The sequence below is a fragment of the Hesperophylax consimilis genome, chromosome 5, assembly GCF_061612785.1.
Source record: "Hesperophylax consimilis isolate HC1 chromosome 5, BYU_Hcon_1.0, whole genome shotgun sequence".
In the NCBI taxonomy this organism is placed as follows: Eukaryota; Metazoa; Arthropoda; class Insecta; order Trichoptera; family Limnephilidae; genus Hesperophylax; species Hesperophylax consimilis.
In genome coordinates this window covers 15,073,143-15,096,246 of record NC_142840.1, presented here as the reverse complement: position 1 = coordinate 15,096,246, position 23,104 = coordinate 15,073,143, and the positions used below count along the sequence as shown (strand labels likewise).

At 33.3% G+C, this 23,104-nt stretch overlaps 1 protein-coding gene across 1 annotated transcript in view; it reads left to right on the top strand.

The window, feature by feature from the left end:
* Positions 1–23,104, top strand: part of LOC149423571 (protein O-mannosyl-transferase TMTC1-like) — a 583,937-nt gene that overhangs the window by 538,790 nt on the left and 22,043 nt on the right. Inside the window, exons 4-7 of the mRNA XM_089632018.1 lie at positions 8,029–8,166; positions 10,667–10,843; positions 15,187–15,376; positions 19,679–19,800. Coding sequence (XP_089488144.1) covers positions 8,029–8,166; positions 10,667–10,843; positions 15,187–15,376; positions 19,679–19,800 — 627 coding nt within the window. The remainder of the gene's footprint in view (positions 1–8,028; positions 8,167–10,666; positions 10,844–15,186; positions 15,377–19,678; positions 19,801–23,104) is intronic.

Here is a 23,104-nt window from a genome sequence, read left to right as displayed (position 1 = left end):
CCTATTAGCAACTCAATTTTATCTGCAATCGACAGAAATGCTTTGGAATGTATCTAATAAAAATATTATTTAATTACCCTCTCCTAACGGACATTAGCCATCATCAGAGCAATGGCTCTGACCTGATTATTAGTAAAGAGTGTAATGTGGAAGTTTCCATTGGCTTTTTAGGAGGCAGTAATACTTTTGATAATATAATAGTTTCATAATTTATGTATTACTTCTGACCTGATTAATTTGAAACAAACTGTCTTTCAAAAGTATGAAACAGTTCACATAAAATGCCAGATCAACTATTATTAGATATATCTTATGCGTAAATCTATATTATTCTGGAATATTCCAGTACCTTCAACTGTTCTCTCATTTGTATTATATCGGCTGGCCGTACACGAAAACGAATTTAAAAAAAAATCTTTAACGCGGAGAGCACAGTGCACACCGCAGATATAACATTTTCCAATCAGCGTCCACCACAATGAACGTCGAGACGCCATTACAAGACGTCAAGACGCTATACTTGCTACCATAAGATACTGCTAAAGTCAGTACCTAGACCACAGCGTTGTTTCCTACTTCTGGACTGGATATAGGGTCAACAAATAAAAGGTTTATGACTACTAAGGGTGTGTACGCTTCACTTGAAAATTGATACTTGTTGTGAAATTGCTTTCGTGAATAGACGGAGAATGGGTATATCCAGTATCGCAGTATTTATTTGTACACTACGAACTTTCAGTTGAAAATTTTGATGTTAAGAACTTTTGTAATACATTTTGCATTTTAACTACTGCTTTTCTCTTCCATTCAACTATTTTATATTGATCACCAAGAAACAGGCAGTTGCCTAGTATAGTGATTTAATGTATCAATGCGTCGTAAACGTGCTGTAATTTAATTATAGTATTTAATACAAAAATAAATAAAATCTGAAGAAAGGGAATCATTGAATTATGTGTCTTTATAATTTACAAAATAAATTACAAGAAAGCAATATTCTACTGCATTTAATATAGATATTTCAAATTTAGTGCTAGATATTTGCTATATGTGCTACAGCATTTTATATAGATATTTTAAAGTTCGTAAACCTTATTTTTTATGTAAATAATCTCTTACTATAAAACTCTCGCGAACATGTTATAAAAATTAAATATGTCCTTTCACACCACGGTAAGCAGTTCAATGAACTTTTAAATTTGAGTACTTACGAAAATTGTAATTAAAAAACTACAAACATTTACCTAGAATCCGCCTACACAGAGTTGAGTGCGAACCAACTTTACCGCGAAATAAAATAGCTGAAAAAAACATTATTCCCTTGCTTTCAAGTACACAAAATACAATTACACGTTCCTATAAGAGTACCAATCGTAAATTGTACTCATTTAAAAAAAATGACTCTTTGACGAGAAAAATCGAATGTTTAACTGGAAGAAGTACTGTTTTTCTGTGGTGATACTAAAGTAGGAAGGTACAAACATGAAAAAAATATTATATGTAAATCTTACCAACCAATACATATTCACGGTGAATAATATTCCACGCATGAATCCATTCCACACATTTACGGGTGAAAAAAATAACAACGTAACAAAAACATGCGTGGAATTGTTATTTCCCGGCTTAAAAAGCTGCAAACTTTTCTTAGGTGTTGGGATTTCTTTTACGTTTGTTACATTTAGTTAAATAAATCTTCTTTTTCATAGTCTTCACGCAAGATTTATTCCTTAGTATAGTATAAGAAATAATGATACGAGCATGTGTGTAGCTATTTTAACACAGGGTATTTCACGCTTGTGTGAACAATCAGACAATTTCTGAGTAGAAACGGTAAAAGAACAAGCTGAAAAGTAATGAGCGTAATTTTTCTTGCCAAATTCGCGATCATCTGTTGGAATTAACTGAGTTTCCTGGTTTAGTTCATAACGAATTACGTCGAGGTGGTTTTCATCAGTCAACCAACTGAACACTGGGGATTATGAGAAGCGAGAGAAGTGATAAGAATATTCTTCTGTTTGAAAGAGCAAAACATCGCAGAACATTAATATCCATATAATGTTGCCTTTGGAAAATTCTTTTCTTGGAAATTTGTATACACATGCATTTTGGAAATAAAATGTTGTTTTATTTCTTTTGAGATTTTCCAGATCGAAAATATTATCGTGATCATTTTCTGGGTTATTATGCCGTGTTGCAATTCTCCCTTCATTAGCCAACGTTTTGGACAGCGTTACAGTGTTCATCGTCTGACAAACATCTGTCCTCATGATGGATACTGTAACTCTGTCCAAAACTTTGGCTAAAGAAGGAGAAAGTTCAACACGGCTTAGTAACGTAAAAATTGATTTCGATAATACGATGTTAAGTTTTTCAGAAAAACAAATTTTTTAATATTTATTGGAATTTTTGTACATATTACATTTAATTTTAGTACTCTCTACTACCATCCTAGACTCATTCCGGTATCATAAAAATGTTAGCCGTAAAAAGATTACATAATGCAATGACTACTTATATTAGGAAAAGAATAAATCGCAAAAAAAACAATAATTAAAATGATAAAACAGATACTGTGTGGAAAAAAGAATTTAAAAATACTTATACCATATATATACAGCGCATCACGCATACAACAAACTACAACTGTAGCCATAGCAACAACTCATACGTATTCCTTTGACAAAAAAATCACTGAATTGCTAATTAGAAGAGATCACTGAAGGAAATTGAAGACCTTATTTTTAAGAACTTCTTATTCTTACGTCACTAATAGTACTGTCTTGCATTTAACTTTACATTATTTTATTGTTAACCATATGTCTAAAAATTTACCCTTTTTCTTCTTATTTTAAATACTATATACTGTTTTAATTATTCTCCTTCAATATTAATCTAAATTTAACATTCCCTAAAATTGTCAATAACATTGCAATGAAATATTTTGACTGTAAATTCCAGTTACCTACCTCACAACAGGTTACACTTGGTGAAATAGGTAATGTAAAGCATACACTTAATTGGAGATCCCAGTGAGGACATCCCAAAGATGATAAAGCACAATTAAAAAAAGAGCAGCGATTCGGTTAGTTCGGGTTATGTTTATTCTTTTTCATTTTTCACAATGGAATAAATTTTCTTTTTTAAGATGTAAATGATATTTCAAGCATAACTGTAATTAGCTCGGCATTTCAGGGTTTTAAGAATTGTGATAATTTAATAGCGCCACAACTCACCGTTTGAGAGGTTGCGCTTCCTCGTGACATGGATTATCAGCTTCATAATTAAATTTATGATATGTGTTTACCGATAAATAGTCCTGTGGCTGCAAAAAAAATAATAACTGGAGTTTAATTATTAAGGTCTAAACTAAAGTATGAAGTCCTCGAAAACGATAAAAGTAGTCGGAAGGAAATCGGAGCTAACTTGCAAGGTTTTGTTCCGAGATAAGGGCGTAGGTGTGCTGTATCACAATGATCTGACCAGGGTATTATAAAGCAGGAAGGGTCGTGTTGGGCCGTTGGGCGGCAAGGCCCGAGCACGCCCTGGTATAATGGCGCGGGGTGGCACCCGCCCAGCCGGCCGCCCTAGCCGCCCTGGCCGGTAGAGATAATAGATGATCTCCGGTGAAGTAGCCGCCCACCCCCGTCCCTGTGAAGGAGTAGACAACCAAAAAAAAACTTAGGACGGGTTGTTTCGAAGAATTTGAACAATTCATCAAATTTCAACGTTCATTTAATTATATCTTACGGTATAATAGTCTGGGGAGGATGCTCTAACACGATATTAGATCCATTAATTAAAGCTCAAAAATTGATAATGCGGACTATTTACAAAGTACACTATATTCACCCCACGAAGGACTTATTTAACGACTTCAAAGTACTCAACATAAAATCCTTATACGTCAAAAACATATCCTCCTACTATAAATTCAAACATACGAAAAAAAATATTTTTGAATCGACCCATAATACAAGATATTCCAACAAATCGAATTATACTATTCCCCCAATAAAAACCTCAATGGCACAAAGACAATTTAACTTTCTTGCTCCAAAAATATTCAATAATTTAACGTTAGAAATAAAATCAATAGCCAAATACGACAGTTTCAGGAAAGCGCTCGGGGATTTTTTGATGTGTGATTGTTATAGTGTTAGTAGCCTATTCCAAGTACTCAGATAGAGGTATATATATTGTTTATATGCGTGAGGATGCGTCATATGGGTGTATGTATACATGTGCTGTTATATGTATATAGGTATGTCTGCTGCTATATACGCATGTGTGCTTGCATGCACACATATTAAAAATTATATATATAATTATGTACATTTTTACAATCTAATGCTCATTTACTTCTTTCTCCTTTCTAGTTTCTATCTTCTACTTTTTATTACAATTTTTCCAAAATTTTAGCTTCATCTATAGTTACTAATTTCATATGTTTACACTAGATTTCATATTTCATACAAATTAATTACACTCAATTGGTCACCATGAAACAGGCAGCCGCCTAGTATGGTGATTCATTATATCTACTCTATGTAAATTTCATAATAATGTAACATGTATTAAATAAATAAATAAAATTTATAGGTTCTGTGAAAGTCCTATTAAAATTCTGTTATTATATTATTATAGGCTAGTTGCTTGACAGAACTGAAATAAAAACAGAACTTAAAAATATCTTTCACAGAACTTGAAAATTAACTTTGAAATTTGAAGAATTGTTCAAGTTCTCCGAAACAACCCGTCCTTAATATTTGTGTTTTTCTTAAAATTTTCACGTGAGTCTGAAATATTCTTACTTGCCTTCCCCAGCAAAATTCCATTCTTCATTGAGTCACTCAATCAATTATATTGTAAATTGGTTAAAAGCCATTACTATGGGCACAACATCTGTCGGAATTCACGTGTTTGAAACAAGTTACAAAATTAAATAAATCCATTTTTGTCGATAATCAATTAACTTATTGGTGAATAAAACCCATACGGTTCCTACTTAGATCTTTAAATTAATAAAGAAGCATAGACCGAATACCATCCTATTTGAAGTACAAAGCTATTTAATCGTTTTCTTGTCAAACTAAATATAAAAATGTTTAAAAAATACATATATTCAATTTTTACATTCCCAGTGCTGTGTATAACTCTAACACTTGATGTTACAAATATTTTTAAAATACCAGATCCACACAGGACAGTGTACTATAATATAATATAATACGGAGGAGCAACAAACTCGGCTATCAATTAAATAGAAACCGCACAGAAAACGATCTTAAAGGTAATACTAAAAAAACATAGACTGACTGATACAGACCAAATATTCAACAGCTGTGACGTACTAGATATACGCCAATTATACGTTAAAACACTACTAAACTACATTTTTGACAAATAAAAAATTTCAACATACTCAAAATAACACTAACAGACCAGTTAGACAAGCGTACAAAGAAAACATAAAAACTCCGACAGTAAATTCAAGTTTTGGACAAAGACTTTAAAAGCTTTCAACAGTGTAAAAATTGAAATTAAAATTGAGGAAAGTAAAAATAAATTCACACACAAAATGGATTAAAGAACAAAAAAGACAATATTACCAAAATGTCATAGCATAAAATAAAAATTAAACCTACACGTAACACACAAAACCAATATAAACACACATCACTCACAAACACACAAGATTATATATTAAATGTTTTATTTTATCTTATATTGTAGATTGTATTTAGATTATATTTTCATATTATAAAATGAAGGCCTCAGCACGGGCAAGCCACCCAGTGAGGCCAACATTACTGGAAAACTTTGAAATGTAAAAAAATATTGTACCAAATTAAAAAAATATATATATATCTTCTGTCATCAAAATCTTCGTGAGTCCAGTTAGAGTGTGATATTGGATTCGAGAAAAGGTTTATAAGGTAAAATAAGAAGTACAGGAAGTTTATGCTCTTTATTTTATTTTTGTGAAATTTTATCAATACTTGCCTGTTTGTTCAATACATTAATACTAGTTCGTCGCGACAAGGAATACATAAAGCAGAAAAATCAATCACCACCGTTGCAGTCAATAGTAATCATCCGTATAATGTTCCGCTTCCAGGACGCGAATCGTGTAAAAGTCTGCCTTGTTGGATACCCCTGCAAAGAGTAAAGCCAGATTTACATCTCAAAGTGGCCTTATAAATCAGGGGGCTGCGGCCACGCTGTAGTGTGTACAGTTTTTCATCATTGCCCTTCGTCTGCATACATTTTGCTGGTGTCAAATGGGGATTTTTACATTTTGTTCGGGGGAATTACCATATTAGGGGGAGAACTAGCGCTATTATCGCGGGCTTATGAGCTGGAGTAAATTTGCGGATGGATTTAGTAGGTAGGGGCTGCGGGCTGCGGGATCGACATCACCGGCCATTGTAAACGATCCTTCGTTTAACGATTTGAGATAAAACAATCTCCACCGTGGTTACTTGGTTGAAACATTTGCAAAATATTATTATTTTGTTTCTTGTGGTTTTAGAACACCTGTGAGATAGGGTATAATATATTTTTTTTACTTTGATCTACCTTCTGTTTTTTAAACCCTTTTGGGAGTGTCTTACCGTTTCGAGAGTAACAATATATTTGGATATTTTGATGAGTTATAAGGGATTTGGTAGGCAACCCAAAGGGTTTTTCATTTGTACAGGATATCTTGTATTTGATGCATTTTGCACATCCGCTGCTGCCGTCTACTGTTTGATAGAATCAGTAACAACAAATTTGATTATCTCTCTTCTTCAGAGTCTTCAATCCAGAGAAGTATCTATATCAATGTATGTACAAATGTCTAAACGTCTTTTTCGCATATTTCTTATCAAATACTTGGATTTCGGTACATTATTTCTAGGACGAATAATATCATTTATAATTTGAGTACTTTCATCAGTTTTTAATAACAATTTTTTGATATTGGAATAAAACTAATGAAAAAAAAAACGATAAATCTGACGTTTAAATTATGGATTTAAGATAATTCAGTACCCTGACATCAGACAATAACCTTGCCTCATTGAAAATTAAAAATAAAAACTTGTTTTAAGTCGTTAAGAGTAAAACATCGGAATCTAAAGTAAACTTGAGTAATTTCCAATTACTCAATCTAAAAACAATAAAAATTTTAAAATAATTGAAAATAAATATGTCCAGAATTGATTGGCTTATAAAAAAATGGAAATGGTCCGAAATGGATGATGTTGATTTAGCCGACAGATTGTAAAAATATTTATTTTCACGCTTATGATTGATGGCCTCCGTGGTTGAAGGGTAAGGATCGCGATTACGAAACCGGAGGACACGGCTTTAAATTCCGGTGTGCGCTAGTAAATTCTATTTGAATTATTTGCTTAATTAGGTTGCTTCACAATTAATTAATTAAAAATAATATTTTTACACACATTCCAGAGTGGAAGATACTCTCAGTATAGCCCTGGTGAAATACCACCATTCAGAATTGAAATGTTGCTTGAAATGGCTATAGCCGTGTTTGGTAACCAGATTTCTATAGTCAGGTACTTCCCACCTTCCTCTTCCCCATCAACTCACCATTTCTACTACCTTCAACCTCACAACAAACCCCAATAAGGGATGCCATAGCCTCACTGGTTCCAGACGGTTGGGAGTAATTGGGACTCTTGTGCGGTATCCACATTTCAAAAAGTATATGATTTCAGATAAAAAAGATAATTTTGTCAGTTTTTGTTTACTTACAAGATGTCTTTTACGAAACTTATAATTTTTCAATTTTCCGCAGAATCTCCTTATTATGTAGGTAGAAAGTCTGGCAAAACATTATTGCAGTATTGTAGTCTTCGTTAAATACGTCGGAGATCGCCCTATAGGAAAATGCATCACAAGGAGACTTACCTATCAAACTAAAAAGTTATGTGGCCGCATTTTATAGTTTTGAGTTTGTTATGATAATATCCCAGTGAAATGTTCAGTATTTATACAATTTTTAATCCTTTGTTGCAGGCCAGAGAGCGGTACCCACTACGTGGGACTCAGCGTCCTTCTCGGCGGACTTAGCATGCTAGCGAAGGAGACGGGAATCACGGTGTTCGTCCTCAACCTAGCCTTCGACTTCTATAGGTGTTGGCCCTGTGTTAAAAGGTAACAAACACTTGTTTTTTTACTCTACTCTTTTAAACAATCATTTATACAGCTTCATCATCACAACTTCTCTTTCACAAGACATCTGGCGTCTAGCTACATTTATAGGCCTTCCTCAAGTACATACAATTTAGCCGATCCCTTGTGACTTTTACCCGTCCGAAGCTGGTAGTTATTTTAGGTCGTCAGACCATTTTCTTTGAGTGTGCGACTTTTATTTATTTTTTCGCAGAAAGGGATGCCATCCAATGATCTTGTATTGCCAAAAGTCATGTGTTAGTCGTGGTAAGTACCCAGCATTGTCCAACTTAAGTATGGAGATTGTGATTGTGAGAATGTCGACTTTGTCTTATTTTAATCCACCCGCTCGCTAGAAGATTCTCTTTCCTTTTTCATTTTTATTTTTCTACTGGTTATTATTGTTTCAACGTTTTTGGTAAAAGCCCGTTTATGCACTTCAAACATATTATATACACATCTTTTCATTAAATATGAGACCTAAATCTTTGAGCACAAACGAGCATAAAGTGAAACATAATTTTTATTAAAAAAATAAGAAGTTTACAGCCCTTCTGAACATAATATTATTATTCCGAAGATGTTTCAGTTGCCTTTGTGTATTTTTACGCTAATTAAACTTACTGGACTGAACGTAGAATTGGCATTTATCAATTTAACTTAGCAACTGTTCATTTATCTTGCGTCCATTTCAGCTGAATAAATCCTTTTGTAAATTAAAGGATTCAATCTTAAATATCAAGTCGAGATGATGAATTATCACTGTTGTGGGAAGTTTCCTAGCCAAATCTCATAATATTGATTATTCGATGTTAAGTACCTCAAACTTGGATCCTTCCATGGACTTCACCAAAACAGCTTATGTTTACAATTCCTATTGAAACGAATAATTTTAATTGTTCGTATAAAACAAATAAATTTTTCAACAATTTTTAAATTTTTTTTGCAATAGAAATAACGATTTGGAATGACATGTTTTTAATTCCAATTAAATACACAGCACTTCCTCTTTATCCTCTATTTACTATCCTCTATTTACTACTCTCTATTTACTTCTAATTCTAAGTTAAGTATACTACTCAGTAGATCTACTAGTCTTGATGAAACCGTACAATTTCTACTACAGCGCCTCTAAGGTGATTTTTTCACAAAAACGGTACTTCACAATTTGTCAGATTATTATTATTACTGCTGTTTAGATACCTCAAATTATTTCATTAATTTGAGAAAGTTATCTTGAAATATGTGTTTGACAAAAACATGTTTCAATGAGTTTCCGTCTTCGTAAAAACTGATTTATTTTTTCGAAAACAATTTAAAATCATTAAAAGATGCCTCCCAGAGTTCAATAAGACTCTAGTAAATACTTATGTAGTCTCCATGCTAAACTACTGCAATAGTTTATGTGCCTCTCGGCCTAATGGCCATTTGAACTGCAAGAGATGTTCAACACAGCAACCGAAGAATATACTGTACCACCCGATATTGTAAAGTCATTCTTCTTCTACGTGACTACATATGTATTGGTATCGAGGCATGCAAAGCGTACAGATTTCAATAGTGTGGTGTACCTACAAACCTACATAATATTATAATGCCCTGAAAGCTTTTGCATCCTACTCGTACTTGTCGTGCTTGGTGATCTTTCCTTGAGAAACCATCGAGGGTGATGGATTGTAAAACTACACTTTTAGTGAATATCTCTAAAATAAAAGTGCCACACCAACCTCTAATAGAAAACATGCAACAAGAAACTACACTGAATTCTTACTCAGTTTAGTTCGTTACTGATCTCTGACTCTTATAAATTACATGCAAGTAGCTATGTGCATATCTGAATTTCAAAATTAGGAAATTTGTGGTAAATTTTATACAGGGTTTTCCAGAATAAAGATTTAAACCAACCGCTGAAAAATCTGATTAGTTATCATTTGATTTCAATTACAACTTTTTGCGCAATTCAGTAATTTGATTTGTTCGCCTACATTTTGACCGATTTTCAAATCCTTGTTGCTTCAATTTATTTTAGTTAAATTCTTTCGAGGAGATCGTTACATTTTCATTTACGGAAATGTTTACGCTTAGACAACTTGCTTCTAGGAATGAATCAATTTTCAACGGCTCGTATTGACAAGGATATATATTTATGTACGATGTTAATTTTCAGGACGTTGATTTTGAAATGTAATCTGAACTATTTAGTAATATTAATTATATTAATATAATGATCTTTAATCCCCAACTTTTCTACGGTACGAGAATTAGACTGTCCGGGGCACTACTTACACGCTTACTTCAAAACATACCGAACACTGCAAATTTATTTTATATTCTGTCTTATTCTATATTTTATTATCTGTCTATTTTATATATAAAATAAATTTGCCGAACACTGCAAATTTATTTTATATTCTGTCTTATTCTATATTTTACTATCTGTCTTTTTTTATATATTAAGTGCTATGGTGTTTTAAAATTTCAGAACCGTGGTAGAAGTTCGGTGGAATGACGGGGCCGCCCAGTTCTCCAGGAGGGCGGCTAAAGTAATCCTGTCCCTGGCGCTGCTCCTGGCTATCAGGCTGGCCCTTTTGCAGGGATCTCTGCCTAAGTTTTCCCAGCAGGACAACCCTGCCGCCTTCCATCACAGTATATACGTTAGGTAAGCATTAGAGAAGATAAGCGTAAATACACCTGAAAATATATGTCATACTGACTGACGGAAAGGATCTTATTTTTATTTACTGTTATCAATTGAAGTAAAGCTAATTTTTGTTCTGAACATGAAGTTTGTCTCCTATAAGGTCGGGTTCAATGGAAACAAGTTAAGTAGGCCTACAAACAACCCTGTCAACTAGCTTAAAAAAACTATTTTTTTAGTAGTATTCTCGTACCAAATGAGGTAAGCGTTAAAAAACGTAACAGCGTTATGTATCACTTTCGAGCTTCTAATAGCATTTATTTGGATTATCTGTTGTCAATTCAAATAATACTTAGTTTGGTACGAAATATAAATGTCAATTCAGAGATCACGAGCAAAAAAAATCTATAATTTGTATATTCAGGACGAATTTGGAAAGTTCTTCTTTGTGTTTGCTGTAGTCATTCCAAATAATTATTAAATTTGTTCTAAATATGGCTCTTGTCTCCTGTGCATGCTGGTACTTTCTGCATTTCTCATAATATTAACACTAAACTGTTCCCAGCTTTGCCACCGCTCAGTTAGTGATTGTGAAACAGAGAAAGTCCTAGAATTAGCGCCGGATAATGCAGATGCAAGCTTTCTCAAGAGAGGGACAAACGGCGAAGTGCAACATGAGTTTACAGTAATTTGCATATTCCAAATAACCCAGTGTACAGAAATACAGCCAGAGAAACGGTCAGATGTTCTCTGGAATGTAGAAAATCTTTCAGGACACTTGAGATAAACATTTGCGTTAAAATGCTCACGTCTATTCAAATCACAAACCGACGTTTCGTACTCAGCATACGTTACGTTATGTACCTTTATTGGACTCGTGCGCCATTAAGCATACCGCGGACCCGATTTGCGAAACTTATCTCATTCCTGGGCGCAGACTCGGACTGAAAACTTCAGCATCTGGAAAAATACATGGCGAACATTTTACTCACCCGTATTAAATTTTTACTAGAGTCACGGATTACAGATTATATTATTGTCTTTAAAAAAAATCTCCCGACATCTTAAATTCTGTTAGCCAGGTCAATGCATGATGAGTGAAAAAACTTTTTTTTTCGTGATAAGCACTGTGTTCTCTTTCGATTTGTAAAACAATGAACATTCCATCTTATTCGAAGATAGTTCACCAAATCAAAAGTTTGTCCAAACACAACAATTTTTTTTTTTTATTTAAAACGATATTTGAAATAGAAAAAAACTATTTGTGGAATATCTCTGAAGCAAAGATCATTTTTTTTTTTTTATAGTGAATACCTCACAAGAGTCCCAACTGCTCCCGTCTGGAGCCAGTTAGACTATGGCATCCCCAATTGGGGGATGTTGTGAGGCTGAAGGTAAGTGGGGAAGGGAAAGAGGAAGGTGGGGAAGTACCTGGCTATTCAGATCTAGTCACTAAACACAGCTAAAGCCATTTGGAGCAACGTTTCAATTCTGAATGGTGGTCTTACACCAGGGTGATACTGGTAGTATCTTCCACTCTGGAACGTGCCGCAAATATACTATATATTATTTTAATTAATTAATTGTGAAATAACACAAATTAATCAAATAAAATTTATTTGCGTACGCCGGGTTCGAACCCGCGACCTTCGGAATGGCAGTCCAATGCATTACCACTGGACTATGCCGGCCGTCAAATAGTCTTTACAAAACATTTCATCAAGAAACCTTACTTTTTTTATTAAATTAGATAAAATTCGCAACAAAACGTTTCTATGCTAAATTTTGTAAATCATGTATTCCTATTATAGAAATCCTAAATCTTCCTTATTGTGTTTAACCATAGACATATGAATATTATAATTCCTATGTCTGTGTGTTTAACAGAGTAATTAATATATACTTTTTTACAGTATTTCTAATTACAGCTATCTAACAAGCTTAGAAATTATTTAGATGCGAGATTGACTAAGTGATAATAATATTTTTGGGCTCATAACGAGATCCGTGGCAGACGATAAGAGCCGTAGCACACGGTAAAGAGCCTTGATTTCAGACTCTGAGGATGAAGATTCAAAATTCGGTTATGATAAGTTGTGATGAATATTTTATAAATTTGGTTGGGTTCAAAATAAACTAAACGTTTACAAAAAAATACGTTAGCAATTCGATTTATTAAATCTCTGCTTAAAAAGGATTTAGGTATGATATCCAGGTACATCATCTTCTTCTTCTCCTCTCCTATCTCTTTACTCTTCAGTCCAATAGGCTCCGAGCACTCTGGACTCGTGTGTTATTTAGCGTTTTCGTATTTTCAATTTTCTTTTCCTCTTAGTTCACTTACCTAATTGAAAAGTAAAAATAATCTGTTTCCTATTTATATTCTATTCACAATTTTCCTTTTGATCGTAAATTCTATCGAGATTCTGAGATAAAATTTTTGAGAATTCATTTAATAGTATTACTTCATTTCACCTGATTTGGAAATTATAAAATTAGCCATAAATTACCATATCGATTGTGTTAAGCGCGCAATTGAATTTGAATATAATTTAATTTCAGAAGATCGGAATAATTTTTCATGGTGATTTCGTGTCGTGATTCAGAATTACAGGCTGGCGATATTCTAATAACCGTAGAAATGGTGCTTCTTTTAACAATTCCGATTTTTTTGCACACTGAGGGATATACGCGTATTTATAACGAACATCCCGAAATACGTTAATTTAACGACACAATTAGCATTGTTCTCAAAAATATGTCTTCATAATAAATTTGTGGTTTAACTCCTCGGGCAAATTTGTTCGGTTTTGGGAACAAACAGCTAATACTCGTGGAGTTAATTTGTTCGCTCTTCGGAACAGCTCATATGGTCTCATAGAAATCATTGTTTCTCCCTTACCGACGTAGTTAAAAATATGAACTAAATGGTTTTAGAAAGAAAAAATACGAAGCTTTATTTTCATAAATAGTAACTAACCACAGAATAATTCAAATGTCCACCTCTAATACCAATGGTTCAGAACTTAATTGCAGAAAAATTAAGTAACTGTTTTCATATGAAAAGTAATGTTTAAAATTTATTTTTCTTAAAAAAACATGTGTACTTTTATTGGTTATCAGTAGATCTAGTTTAGTGTCTAGACGAAAAACGTTAAGTGACTCATTTGTTAATCTTGTTCATGTTTGCCTTCATATATTGTATTTAACAAATTTGTGTGTGGAAAGTGGAAATGCAAATAAATTCTCCGACCTTCTGACAGCTTCTTTACGAAATATAACAGTCAATATGCCACGGGCCTAAAGAATTAAAATACTTTTTCAAACCTTTTTGGCTCATCGCTCGCTTTTCAAAGTTTTTTTAATCATTGTGTTAAAATAAGACTTCCCCTGAATCTTTCCAGCACTCCTAGGGGGGTGAGGGTGATATCGAACTACATTCTAGAATCACTAGTTAAAATTTTACTAAATTGTTATCTGTGAATTCCTGATTAACTTTACGGCTACCTTCGTCCTAGGTGTTAAGTAAGTAAAATATTATATTCGATAAGCCGAGGGATGATTTTTCATTATCATTTCTTCAGAAAATACCACATAGGTTTGTACGACGTACGTTCACGTTATAAATTAACGATACAATAAGATTAATGTAATCTCCTTCAACAGCACACATCTCGGAGATTGATTTGTAATCTAGGCTTTAAACACAGCTTTTGCTATATTGCGGAAGTACCATTTGGTACAATAGTGGTGTAACCATCGGCACATTTACCTTCCAAGCAGTTTATCAGTTTTCGATTCTCGGCCGTGGCTATTTTTTGCGATTTTTCATTATTTTTTTTATGTTTTATTCCGCGAGGTGCCATTGCTTATAACTCGTCGAATACGTGTTCCACTATTACACGGAGAGAAATCCATTTTTGCCGTCACGATAAATTAACAGGCCTTATTTTTAACATCAATTAAAGAATGTTTAATTGATTTGCCTAGATTATCATGACGTTACAAAGAATTTGCGTTGTAATGCAAAAATATTCCGATTTTCATGAACACGTGATTTTTAATAAATTAGCAATAGTCTTTTTTTTAGTGTAGTACACGGGGTGAAAAACCTTTCCTCCATGTAGTTTTCAATCATTCGCCGTTAGAAAGTTTTTGTCTGCGTCTCTCATCCAAATATATTATATCAATGCGTCTGGAACAATTGCCGTTAGTAGCGCTAGCGTATTGTTGTTAGATTTTTTTCTGTGGTCAGTAATGGCTACACTAGCACAGAGACACAATAAAAAAAACTGAGATTAATAAAAAAAAAATAGGTCAATTCAATAATGGATCAATCCAATCATCATTTCCTGTCGTTACAGATTGATGACCTTCTGTTACCTGGCCGCCTTCAACTGGTGGCTAATGCTGTGCCCGGTGACGCTCTCCCACGACTGGCAGATGGGCTCCGTGCCGCTGGTGACCACCGTCACTGACTCCAGGAACCTTGTAACCTGCGTGGCTTTTGGGGCAGCCCTACTTCTTATCTATAGGAGTCTCACGGATATGGAGGTAACCCAGTTGTTATTATTATTCTTATGTTCTAACAATCAACCAACGCTTTTATGAGCTCCTGGAGCTTAAATGGATGACTTTCAGCCTGATTATCGTCCTTTATCTTTTAAATGTTAACTGGTGGAAAAAAAGGAATCAGAGGATCGTATTTAGGGATGATGTGTGAAAGTTTTTGTAAAGGAAAGGAAGGAGTAAGCCTAGAAGAGTCTAGATGATATCCATATTAACTAACTAACCATCACGCTGTTTTCCTATAGGCACAGAGGAAGAACTGCCAAACAACTCGGTCTTAGCACACACTACTTGCTTCATTCACATTCATACATCGTGTCACACAATATGTGTTATTCCTATTCTAATAACTATTCTGTTATTCCGGCTCTTGACATGGCCCGAATTTCTACCTCGGGCGTCCCCGACTTCTAACATTCATATTCGCATCATGTATTCACATTACACTCCTTTATTTGTTCATCAGCTCTTCACGTCCAAACCATCTAAGCGTCCCTTTTCGTAATCTTGTTCATTACACTTGTATCAGGCTTGCATTCTTTGAAAATCTCCACATTTCTTCCACAATCGCACAAGGTCTTATTATAGGAGGAAAAAAAGTAAAATCCCGTAAAAATAGATAGCCCGTGTTTCCACAGTTGTTGTTCACACAAGTTGTGTGTTCTTTTAGGTCAATTTCAACTTGGGAGGCGGGTTATTGTACCGTCTCCCTTGGAACCATTTGTTAAATAACCAACACCTCTGCCATAGGTCACCCCAAGTGGTTCGCTACGTTTGGTGATTAAGCAGGAGTGTCCAGGTTCATCGGGTGAAGTGTCTTGAGGATGCGCCTGCCCACCACCTGCGAGGCGTGCTCGATCGGGAGAGGTTGCTTTGGGAAGACTATTTGATCTTTCTAACTGGTCTCTCGACCGATCGACTTGTGCCGCAGTGGGGGGGATTCATATAAGGGACACACTAGATTACATATACCCTAGATTCCTACCCAACCATCATGCCTTTTACCTTTCCTGAAATTCTTCTCTTTACTTTCCTTAAAAAAGACACTCCACACGGCATCCTTCAAGATGACATTATTTTCCAATGAAAGAAATTATTTTCCTCGGGGCTATTTTTTTATGATTTCTAGTTTCACAAACGTTACTAAATATTCGCCCAATTGACATAATCCTTTCTCAGGTAACCTAACCTAACCATTAATTGTATGTTATTACATTAAATTAACGACCCTTTAATCATTCATTTAAAGTTTTAACGGTAGTTTGACATTTCGCAATGTGGAAATTTGTGTCGTAGTTACTTACTTACGAATACATAATATACAATATAACATTATTAGCATTTTACACGTGTTTTAGGCTAGAGATAATGACACACCGGGTACCTTATTAGAGAGACCTTTTCACGACATTTTACATGGTTTGACATCTCGACTGTTATTAAAATAATATATCGAGCCTTTCCCGGCGTAAGACTAATAATTGCATTGTATAGGAGGAGGTTTTTTCTAAATATCTAAGTGTTTAATTTAATTCATTTAAAATTATAAAAGTATGTATATTATTTAATAACGTTCAATAATATTAGATGGAAACATGATAATTGTCTCAAAATCAAGTACTTTTGGCTTTTACGATATGTAACTTGTTCTCGTAAGTGACGATGTTGTGTCGAGCCCATTCTAAAGTTCCATTTTAATGCGTCATACGCTTACGATATTATTTTCGATGTTTGGCACAGTTGAATGTAGTTTTCAAAGGAAGCTGAATATGGTTTTTTGCCAGTTCGTACGAATATGTGTTTTCAGCAGATTAGATCTTCTGCCGGGAAAGGCTCGATATGTCTACTAGAAATATATATATATATTTTTACTCTAGTACAGTTTGTAGTTTCTACATGGGATTATTAGATGGGAATCTCTCTCAATTATCCACATCAAGTAGCTCGTTAAAACTCAATAAATAATCCTGAAAGTAGGATTTCCATGAAAAGAATATTTAAAAAGCTTTTTCAGTATTATAAAACTCTACTCAAAAATGCTTTAACCAAATTTAAAGGACAGGATGAGTAATTAACCTAACTACAAGGACGAAAACCTCAAATTTACTGAACATCCCAAAATTAAATACGTCTTTTGTCCAAAAAAAAATAAATTCCATGGTACTAAATTGTAAAATTCCCTTCCAAATGATTGTTTAGTGGCTGAGTTGGCATCGCATTTGAGTCCCATCCAGGCATAGTGTGTTCAATTCCTTGGCTGGCTAAGTCCTCCATCACAACACAAGCAACATTTTCTGCAATGTGGTGGTAGTAGGAGTTTTTCAAATAATATCAGGTTATTCGTAACCTTAGATAGTCTTTCTTTAAAAAAAAATTAAAAAGACCATGGAGATAAGCAAGTTTAAAAACAACATCAAAATTTGGCTAAGTAAGCGTGAAAATGTGAAAATGTTAAAAAATATGAAGTAACACCGACACAACCTACAGTCAACAAACAAGATGTGGAAATCAACTAACATAGTCAACCAATAATAATATGAGGAAATTAGGAAACATAACATTAAGATGAGGAAATCATGATGTTTCGCCAACACAACTATCGAGAGTCCGCCTCGGAACAGGAATCCATAGCGAGGAAGACTATGAATAAACTGTATACTTCACTTTGTATTTAAATAGTTATTAATAAAAATAAATAAACTTTGAAAAAAAAGAACATAGTTTTTTTTTCAGATAAATCACAATTATTTTGGGGATTATTTTAATAAAGTTTCTTCGTTTTAGAAAACTGATTAATTTTTATTTTTTATCAATATTGAAATAGTTTTAAGGGCAACATACATTGTGGTATCACAATATCTATTAATTTATTATTTTTAAATATGGCAGATTTAGAAATACGTTTTCCACCCAATCCTGCTGAACTCAGTGCGCCGTGATGACATTATTAATTTATTAATGAATGAAAAAATTTTAACAATTCATCAAATTTCAACTTTCATTTTCGGGTTCTGTGAAAGTCCTATTCAAGTTCTGTTATTATATCATTATGGGCTAGTTGCTTGACAGAACTGAAATAAAAAACAACTTGAAAACGTACGTTGTAATTTGATGAATTGTTCAAATTCTCCGAAACAACCCGTCGTTAAACTTCAAAACAGTTTTTTAACAGTTTTTGTCTTACGAGTGTATTAGATAAACATATTAAAATACGATTTCGCAAGTCTGAAAGATGTTGCGATAGCTCAGTGGCTGGTTACGGCAATAATTATTTAATTCATCTTCCAAAAGGTGCGAAAAATCTTCACCTTTGATAGTCGGGGTTATTGTTGAATTAATCAAAACATCAAATGATTTATTACTTTTTAATAATAAACTAATGTTTATAAGACGAGGTTTTTAGGCATAGCACATAGGATATAAGAAAGTGTGGGTTCAATTCCCGTCGGCGGAATTTATTTTTACTCGGGAGATATTTTCAATTTGCATGGATATTTCCGGCGAGTAGTTAATGATGTTGATGAAATAATGATGTTGTTATTCAACAGCAACATAGCATATTTGGTATTATTTCTATGAAATCGAGCTTCAAAAGCCTTTTTTCTTTTCAATTCCAGCCCACCTTTACACAACGTAATATCAGCTTCGACGCCTAACTTCTTGGTTCGACTTTGAAAGAATAAATTGAAAATGTTAATTTTTCCGATAATAATCTTTTGAAATCGAATGTAAACAGGATATACGCAACATTATTTGACTTGGAACATCTCTTTTGACGGAAGGCTCTGTTTATATTCGATAATACATTTTCTTCGTCTTAGAACTCTAAATTACCGACGGTTTCTACACAAACAGTATATTGTATTCAGACAAAAGGTAGAACTAAAAATAATTTGATTGGAATAACATTTGCCGTATAAATTTTATTCTTACACAAATATTATGCATTGAAAATTTATCAACGTCCCATAAACTTAAAATAAGTCTATCCGATACAATCCGATTGGTGCGTCTGACACCCTTTTTTAGTTAAACATATTCTATATGCTTTTATTAAAAAACTTATTGGAATAAGGTTATCATCATATCTCAGTTCAATGTCTGACAATTCTATCAAATTAGGATTGTGTACCCTATGGTAATACAAGTTATGTTTTTAATTTTGGTTTGTCGAATGACAAAGATGTAGTCATTAATGAGGGTGTCATCTAAATTTTAAATAGATTCTTCAGGTTTTCGAATACCTTTTATTAATTCGTGATTTAAAGTGTCCTTTTAATTTTTCAGCAACAACGTCACGTGCCCGTAGTCCTTGGGATGCTCCTGCTGATTCTGCCTTTTCTCCCCGCTGCCAACCTCTTCGTAACCGTTGGTTTCGTCGTGGCTGAGCGCGTGCTTTATATTCCAAGGTAGGATTTAACACTAAATAATCATTAGATCTGACCTGTCATTCCCATCCAAACAAGTATTTCTTGTTTATCTGAAAATGAGCCTCGCGCAAGTATTCTATTAGTAACTTTATATTATTTTTTTAACTATGCATATACTTCTTCAATTATGCAAACAAAATGCAGGGAGGATAATGATTATTCAGAATGCCTTCAAATATTCTGGTTAAAAACGAGGTTTGCGGGCCTGTTTCCTGATTAAAATTTTGTAAATTACGAATGATATTATGATGTCGGAACAATTGTTCATGAAAATCCGAATATTTTTTCATTACAATTAAAATTCTTGGTATCGTCATGATATTTATTATAAAGGCAAATCAATAAAACATTATGAAATTGGTGTTTTATAAATAAGGCCTGTTAATTTATAGTGACGGTCAAAATCGATTTCTCTCCTTCTCTGCACTTATTAAAAATAACAAAATTTTAAGAACAGTAATAAAAACGTTTATTTTATGTAATAACAAAAACCCAATATTAGCAAGGTCTGTGTGTGGATATTAGCTAAGTATTTTTCTACTGAAAATTATAATACTATATGGAAATTAAATTATTTTTTATACTCTGTATATTATGTTCATAAAATCCCAAACTGTTTTTTTTAAACAGCCTCGCCCTTGAAGTTTGTAATTGATGACTTAAATGTGTGCACATTGTTTTGACTAAAATGTAAAGTTATGTTTTCTTATTTTAACTCTGTGATAAATGGTTAAGTACAGGGTTAAAAAAATATAACTCATTGCTATTTATGTCTCTTGCACCACCAAATTTCATTCACCAAAAATTACAGCTTCAGAACGATTGGGCTCTTAAAAAATTCAAACGTCAATAAAAATCTCTTTTCACAATGACTCTCAAAAAATCTTTGACGTTCTGAAAATTCACTTTAATTATTTTAAAATATACTCAATGCGTACATTTTAACTTTATATATCCTTTCTGAACCGAAAAACCTTCGTGCAAGTGGCGTGTGTTTTCAGTTTAATAAGTTTTTGTTTGGCCGTTATAATGAATATGCGGTTTACTGCTGTGTTAGGTGTTGTTGATTGTTTTATGGGTATGTTATAATGAACATGTACATTGTACAATATACAATATTCAACATGCTTTAGGGTTGGTTCACACGAAATTTTTCTTTTAAGATCCCTCATATCACGGTTTTTTTCATCTTCGTACCTACGTACGAAGTTATTACATTTAACTTGCTTTTGTACGCGTACAAAAACACAGTACCTACAACTTGGTTCGCTGAAGTTTATACTCTAATACGCAATTTAAAATTTATAAACTTATTTCTTTTGAACATTAGATACTTACACAAGACGTGTGTTGTGGGTGGGGGCGCCATTGGGATATCAGATATTTTAAGTATTTATATAGTTAAGGGCAGTGGCGACTCGTGATTGTTGGGTGTACTAATGTGGGTATATTTCAAAAATTAAATGTTTAGTGTTGTTATAGTCGAAAACTTTTTTTTTCGTAATTCAGTTTTTCGTATGAAGATTAGCACGAAATCCGTGCGGCGCACGGCCAAACTGAATTTTCCTGAAAATCTTAACTCACAATTTTTAACGTTTTGGACTAAACAACATCAATAATGTCGAATTTTTCAAACTTAACACTGTATCACACAAAAATAACGATCCAAAACTGGTTCAGAATGTGTCTGTATGCCCGAAGCTAGGTCAATTCTTTCTTGAAATAATGATATCGTTAGCTTGTCTGGAGCGTAGGAGTCCTTCGTGGGTTACCTTCGTATTTATATGCTAAAACAATTTAGAATGTTTTTTTATTTATAAAAACAATTTGTTTTTAATTATATGTTCTTATCTAATTCGTAATATCAATTAATCCTCTGTAAATTGCTTCACCACAGTTTGATAATGCCTTGATTACATTTACACTGCAGAACTTCTTTGTAAATAAGCTATTTTATAAATTAAATAGTGATATTATAAATATTTTAAAAAAAAACTTTATGAAATTGGGTTCCACAAATTAAACTTGATAACATATAGAAAAATTTGTTCTAAGCACACTTAGGACGGGTTGTTTCAAATTCAAATTCTCTGTATTTTTTAAATTTGCTTTATTATATAAGAGATTTTAACAAAACAAAATGTTGATCAATACATACAAATGCCTATTTTGTAATTTAACATAAATTGAGTTTAATAATATTATTATTAAGTTCTGCAAGTATTTTGGTTTTTATTATTGTTACAGGTGTTTCGGCTTTCAAGAGAGTTGCCTTGAAATGGTCTTGAAAGCCGAAACAGCTGTAACAATAATAAAAACTAAAATACTTGCAGATCTAAATAATAGTAATATTATTTTTTTAATTAATGGAGTTCTACTAATTAAACACAAAAACAATAAATATATACGATTCACATTAATTTACACCACTTGGCGACAAAATAAATTCCCAAGATGATGAAATGATTCCCAGATGAAACTGGTTGACTCGTGAATATCATATTTTATTTGACTTGAAATGATAATCGAGCTTACCGAAAATTGAATCAGATTTGAATACACTCAATTTATTTACAACGTATCTTCAAACAAATAATACTATTAATCAAACTAAACAATGATCAGCAATCAGAACAAACTAATTGAAATCAAGATTTTCTGAGAGTTTATTGATGGACTATTTCCTGTTAGCAATATTATTTTTGATAACGATTATAGATACCTATCAGTTTTTTTTTTCATTTTGTTCCGAATACTCTATTGGAGCAGTTTTTTTTGTATTTAACAAACGGGAACAGTAATGCAGGAACAGGACCCATTGACTAGTATAATCACTCAATGGGTGAACGTCATGAACCGGGTCAACGTTCCGGATTACTCCAGTTGAATTTTAGCATTGCGTCTGACGTCTCCATTACGACGGTATCTACAGGATTATAGTAAATATAGTTTGGGTTTAACGTAGTTAGTTACAAATGTCTGGTAAAATTGTTACCGGTTATATTTTATATTAAATGCCATCCCGAACTTTGCAGATTTTCTGCGCGCCAATACTCGGTCCTCGAGTAATGTTCGGGATGGGCAGAGCATGAAACTGTCGCCAAGGCATGGGCACACAAAGGATTACAGGTTCTACTGATTGTAGTGAAATGAAAGCAGTAGTTTTGTTTTTGCACATTATAAAACATGGAGAATATATTTAAGTAAACATGTTACATATTATGACTCGGCACTTACCCCCAGGGATCAAAAATTGGTTCTTAATTCTATCTAAAACTGATTA